The 6,184-nt window shown below is 56.5% G+C and overlaps 1 protein-coding gene across 2 annotated transcripts; it reads left to right on the top strand.

The window, feature by feature from the left end:
• Positions 1 to 1,179: 1,179 nt before the first annotated feature.
• Positions 1,180 to 5,728, top strand: Pcdh8 (protocadherin 8). Of its 2 annotated transcripts, none has more exons than XM_085698289.2 (3): positions 1,180 to 3,730; positions 4,188 to 4,395; positions 4,764 to 5,728. In XM_085698289.2, exons 1-3 carry the CDS (start codon positions 1,397 to 1,399, stop codon positions 5,138 to 5,140), a joined length of 2,919 nt encoding a protein of 972 aa, XP_085554415.1. In that variant the 5' UTR covers positions 1,180 to 1,396; the 3' UTR covers positions 5,141 to 5,728. The 2 variants fall into 2 exon arrangements, with proteins under 2 accessions (XP_085554415.1, XP_085554414.1); XM_085698288.2 differs by having other exon boundaries at positions 1,180 to 4,021.
• Positions 5,729 to 6,184: the final 456 nt, after the last annotated feature.

Raw genomic sequence — 6,184 nt, 5'->3', positions numbered from 1 at the left:
GAGGCACGACTGAAGTTCCACACTTTCATAGGCAGATGGTTAAGTTACCCCCAGGTTCCCGCCAGGTTTCAACAGCATGCTGTGATTTTGTTCCTCTGTGTTGCTCCCAGAGAGGCCCTATTAGAATAGAAAGAAAATCCTCTAAATAGGCGGAACAAGGGATCAGGAGGAAAAGGTCTCTAAATGCACTTTTAATACGAACCTGGTATTGTGTGGAATTCAGCGCCCATCACCGTTTAGCCTGAGAGTTATGGCAGTGATTGAGGATGAATAGAGGCGCATAATGGATACATGTGGCGTTTGCTCATTATATTCAAGTTAGCCCAACTCCGCTGTGGAAACCGTTCAACTTTCTCTCTCCCTTAGCTTGTCACAGTGAAATAATACAGACATTGGGGCCTCCAATGGGATCGCCTGCCACGCCATTCTATTTCCACTACTAACGAGGGCTTCATAAGCCTTTGATTCAGACTGATCTTTGAAACCTTTCCAAATCTCCTCGAGCTTATGCTAAATCCTATTTGGAACTTTTTTTCCTTGCCTGCTAGCACCTAGGGCTTAAGAAAGCCATTTGAACAGTGACATGCATACTAACATGTATCGTAGAGCTCCGAAAGGCAAGTGGCACCAGGGCTCACACGAGCAAAGTACAATCGCATACACAAATTTGAATAAAATCAATTTTGCTCTATCTTTCAGACTTCTTCACTGACAGGCTATTCCCGGCACTGTGGGAAGCTGGGAGAGAAGGCGAGCAGAGCCTCGCTCCGCAAAGCAAGCGTGGAAGCCTTCAAGATGCAAAATAAAAGGGCGGAGGGGGTAAGATGTGAGATCCGGAGCCTCTGAAGAGAAACCCGGCTTGTTTGCGCTTAGTACAAGCGGTTAGCAGAGTAGTCGGAATGCCGGGCGCCCAGTTACCAAAACCATCCGCTTCGTTTACTCCAGAGCCCAGTGCTAACTTATCTACAAGCAAGGTGCTAACAGAAAATGGAAGCAGGAGTTTTTAAAACAAAGGAAAAATTCCCTCATTTTCCTTTCTTGTTTTCTCCTCTAAGCCTTTCCACATTAAAAGGATTGTCAGCGGTTGGCGGAGGAGCGGCGCTATGGCTAAGCGGCCATTGGCTGCCCGGTTCCGGTGATTTGCATATCGGCAGCTATAAAGGCGGAGGCGGCGCGCCACGGCGCAGCTCCAGCCGGGGGACAGGAGGCGGAGGCGCCGAGAGGGCGGATCCGCGCGTCCTCTGAGCCAGCCTGAGCCGGAGCTGCAGCTCGCAGACTTCACCCACACAGGGCTCGCAACGAGCGTGTTCCCGGGAGCCTGAGACTCACGCTCCAGTCTGCAAACCGGAGAGGACTCTAGCTTAACCTTTCGGAATAGCACTCGGGGCTTGGCGGCATGAGTCCTGTGAAGCGCTGGGGCAGCCCTTGCCTTTTTCCCTTGCAGCTCTTTAGTCTCTGCTGGGTGCTCTCAGTGGCCCAGAGCAAGACAGTCCGATACAGCACCTTCGAAGAGGATGCCCCTGGCACGGTCATCGGGACCCTTGCAGAGGACCTGCACATGAAAGTGTCAGGAGACACAAGCTTCCGCCTGATGAAGCAATTCAACAGCTCTCTGCTCCGGGTGCGTGAGGGCGACGGGCAACTGACCGTCGGGGACACGGGCCTGGACCGTGAGCGTCTGTGCGGCCAGGCTCCACAGTGTGTGCTGGCCTTCGATGTGGTCAGCTTCTCCCAGGAGCAGTTTCGACTGGTGCACGTGGAGGTGGAGGTGAGAGATGTCAACGACCATGCGCCCCGGTTTCCCCGAGCCCAGATCCCGGTGGAGGTCTCCGAGAGTGCTCCCGTAGGCACGCGCATCCCCCTGGAGGTGCCTGTAGATGAGGACGTGGGTGCCAACGGGCTGCAGAGTGTTCGTCTGGCCGAGCCTCACAGCCCCTTCCGCGTGGAGCTACAGACGCGCGCGGATGGTGCCCAGTGTGCAGACCTGGTGCTGCTCCAGGAGCTGGACCGCGAGAGTCAAGCTTCCTACAGCCTGGAGCTGGTGGCTCAGGACGGAGGGAGACCTCCACGTTCCGCCACAGCAGCACTCAATGTGCGCGTGCTAGATGCCAATGATCACAGCCCCGCCTTCCCGCAGGGTGCCGTGGCCGAGGTAGAATTGGCCGAGGACGCACCTGTGGGATCGCTGCTGCTGGACCTGGACGCTGCGGACCCCGACGAGGGTCCTAATGGCGACGTAGTATTCACCTTCGGCGCCCGCACCCCTCCCGAAGCCCGCCACCTCTTCCGGCTCGACCCGCGCTCTGGCCGCCTCACCTTGGCCGGGCAGGTGGACTATGAGCGCCAAGACACATACGAGCTGGACGTGCGGGCTCAAGACCGAGGCCCAGGGCCCCGGGCAGCCACCTGCAAGGTCATCGTGCGAATCCGAGACGTCAACGACAACGCTCCCGATATTTCTATCACCCCTCTGGCCGCCCCGGGGGCTCCAGCCGCCTCGCCCTTCGCCGCCGCAGCCGCCGCCGCCGCACTCGGAGGAGCGGATGCGGCCTCGTCGGTGGGGCCCGGGACCCAGGAAGCCGGCGCCACCTCGCTGGTGCCAGAGGGGGCGGCGCGCGAGAGCCTGGTGGCGCTGGTCAGCACCTCGGACAGGGACTCGGGCGCCAACGGGCAGGTGCGCTGCGCCCTCTACGGGCACGAGCACTTTCGGCTGCAGCCGGCCTACGCGGGCAGCTACCTGGTGGTCACCGCGGCGTCTTTGGACCGGGAGCGCATCGCCGAGTACAACCTGACGCTGGTGGCCGAGGACCGTGGCGCGCCCCCTCTGCGCACCGTGAGGCCCTACACCGTGCGCGTGGGTGACGAGAACGACAACGCGCCGCTCTTCACCAAGCCAGTCTATGAGGTGTCAGTCCGCGAAAACAACCCTCCAGGCGCCTATCTGGCCACAGTGGCCGCCCGCGACCCGGACCTGGGCCGCAACGGTCAGGTCACCTACAGGCTGGTAGAGGCCGAAGTGGGCCGCTCTGGGGAAGCCGTGTCCACTTACGTCTCGGTTGACCCGGCGACCGGGGCCATCTATGCTCTGCGGAGCTTCGACTATGAGACGCTGCGTCAGCTCGACGTGCGCATCCAGGCCAGCGACGGCGGATCCCCCCAGCTTTCCAGCAACACTCTGGTGCAAGTGCGGGTGCTGGATCAGAACGACCACGCTCCGATCCTCGTGCACCCAGCGCCCGCCAATGGCTCCCTAGAAGTAGCAGTCCCTGGACGGACTGCAAAGGACACAGCTGTGGCGCGCATCCAGGCCCGGGATGCGGACGAAGGCGCCAACGGAGAACTGGCCTTTGATCTTCTGCAACAGGAGCCACGCGAGGCCTTCTCCATAGGCCGCCGCACGGGGGAGATCGTGCTCACCGGGGACCTCTCGCAGGAGACTCCTGGCCGCGTGTTCAGGGCCCTGCTGGTCATATCCGACGGCGGCCGCCCCCCTCTCACCACCACGGCAACCGTCAGTTTCGTGGTCACAGCAGGCGGCGGGCCAGCAGCGCCTGCCAGTGCCGGGAACCCGGAGCACTCCCGGCCACCTGGCTCTCGCCTCGCGCCGTCGGGGCCTTCGCTGCAGTGGGACACACCGCTGATCGTCATCATCGTGTTAGCCGGGAGCTGCACGCTGCTGCTTGCCGCCATCATCGCCATCGCCACCACCTGCAACCGCCGCAAGAAGGAGGTGCGCAAAGGGGGGGCCCTCCGGGAAGAGCGGCCCGGGGCGGCGGGCGGCGGAGCCTCGGCCCCTGGCTCCCCGGAGGAGACCGCCCGGGGAGCTGGGCCCAGGCCCAACATGTTCGACGTGCTCACCTTCCCTGGCAGCGGCAAAGCGCCCTTTGGCAGCCCCGCGGCCGACGCGCCCCCGCCCGCGGTCGCCGCGGCCGAAGTGCCGGGCTCGGAGGGCGGCAGCGCCACTGGGGAAAGCGCCTGTCACTTCGAGGGGCAGCAACGGCTCCGAGGCGCGCACGCCGAGGTGAGGCCTTCCTTCGGCTGGGCGCCCCCCTCCGTGCTCCGCGGACAGGCTGGGAGAAGGGAGACAGGAGGGGTAAGGGTGGGCTCTCGCAGGGAGACGCTTAACCTGTCGCACTTGTTTTTTTGTGTCCTGTCCAACCCTCACACCCCCCCCTTCCCTACTGCAGCCCTACGGTGCTTCTCCGGGCTTTGGGAAGGAGCCTGCGCCCCCTGTGGCGGTTTGGAAGGGCCATTCATTCAACACCATCTCTGGCCGAGAAGCTGAGAAGTTCAGTGGCAAAGACAGCGGAAAAGGAGACAGTGATTTCAATGACAGTGACTCCGACATCAGCGGGGACGCTTTGAAAAAGGACCTCATCAACCACATGCAGAGTGGTGAGGCTACTTCTCCCCAGCCCAGGCCAGCGGGCCACCTTTCCTTCCCAACTGCTAGCCTGCTCGAAACCACTGTTCCCAGCCCCCTCTCCCTCATCCCTCTCTTCAAAATTCCAGCCCCAGCCTGTTAGATGCGATGCTAGCCATGGAAGGAGGGTATTCTGCTTATTGTGGCTTGTCATTGTTGCTGCCTTCCTCCCCGCAAGTGAGCTATGCTTTGCATTATACAAAGTTATCTTTATGAAAAGCATGTGCCTTTAGGTTCTTAAACACACCTTCCTCTTCAGCCGCCCCTGATCCTGGCTGACACTCTGCAGAGAGAGGCCTATGTGCACTAACCGTAGGAAATTCTTTCTCTTTTTGTCTAGGACTGTGGGCGTGCACGGCTGAGTGCAAGATCCTGGGCCATTCTGATCGCTGCTGGAGCCCATCCTGTGCCGGACCCAATGCACACCCCCCTCCTCACCCACCAGCCCAGATGTCAACCTTCTGTAAGAGCACATCCCTGCCTCGGGATCCTCTGCGCAGGGACAATTACTACCAAGCCCAGCTGCCCAAGACAGTGGGGCTGCAGAGCGTCTATGAGAAAGTGTTGCATAGAGACTACGACAGGACAGTCACTTTGCTCTCCCCTCCCCGTCCCGGGAGGCTCCCAGACCTGCAGGAGATTGGAGTACCCCTCTATGAGTCCCCTCCTGGTGGCAGATATGTGTCCCCGAAGAAGGGAGCCAATGAAAATGTGTAATCTTATGCTGCATGTCTTCACACACATATACAGGTCACCCCGAGACGTCCCTAAGTTATTGACCGGTTTCAGTGTTGTACATATAAATATGCAAGACGTGCCTTACAATGAAGTTGTTGGAAGCTCTTTCCAATCACATTGGTACTGTTTGGTATTTGCAAACAAGAAATGTAGTTCATGTAATTTTTATGAAATGTGTGCAGTATTTAATTTTTCTTATCATGCTATTCACTTTAATTTCACGTGTGGCTTGCCATTTTCTTAGTGTTTTTAACCTGTACAATGTGTAATGTAATGTTTGTATATACTGAAATTTTGTTATATTTTTATATAATAAAAGCTAAGTGGAAGTTACTGCCAAAGGATTGTCTGTAAGACAAAAAAAAAAAAAGACATGTTGGAATTGCTTAATGGAATTTTATCTTTCACCAGAAACAACCTAATGTTTAAGAAGTTTTTGCCTTGCCAAGTCTAACAACTTGTAGATCTTGAGTCTGTGGTAGATTTCAAGTTGATGTTATTTAATTACATTTGGTTCTCTGTAAGCCGTGTCCCTTATAAGCACAGTAATAAAGGGTTTGTCATGTATTTGAAGAATCTGCTAATTGCTTTTCATGGAGTTGCCTGAAGTCAGACATTCACAAATAATTTCAGTACCAGAATTAAACCTCCTTTCAAGAGCTAATTATTCAGGCATTGTTGGGGCTTCTGGTGATGCTGAGCCTGTGGGATTTAGGGTATTGCAAAATCTTGCCCAACAACTAAAACATTTGTTGACTTTGTAAAAATATTTATGACTCCATACGCATCTGCTACTGAGCAAAGTTCCTGCCCTCATTTACCCCTCCAACAAATAGCTATTGAGCATTTATCAAAAAGTGAAGGAAAGCTAAATTTGAGTTCTTCATCCACTAATTAAGCAAACATTTGTAGAGGTTTGAGCAGAGCCCAGGAACTCCTTTAGGACCTGGCCTTGAGCTGAAGAGGAGCCAAACCCACTTATCAAGGAGGTTGTCTCCAAAAGATGCACAAATGAGATGGAGA

This window comes from Myodes glareolus, chromosome 12 (assembly GCF_982192425.1).
Source record: "Myodes glareolus chromosome 12, mMyoGla1.1, whole genome shotgun sequence".
Lineage (NCBI taxonomy): Eukaryota > Metazoa > Chordata > Mammalia > Rodentia > Cricetidae > Myodes > Myodes glareolus.
Note: the sequence above shows the minus strand (reverse complement) of the source record. Positions and strands in the feature narration are given on the sequence as shown.

Coding starts and splice junctions, on each gene's coding strand:
- Pcdh8 (XM_085698288.2), top strand. CDS start 1,397: ATGAGTCCTGTGAAGCGCTGGGGCAGCCCTTGCCTTTTTCCCTTGCAG. Junction 4,022..4,187: donor TCCGAGGCGCGCACGCCGAG/GTGAGGCCTTCC, acceptor TCCCTACTGCAG/CCCTACGGTGCTTCTCCGGG. Junction 4,396..4,763: donor CATCAACCACATGCAGAGTG/GTGAGGCTACTT, acceptor CTTTTTGTCTAG/GACTGTGGGCGTGCACGGCT.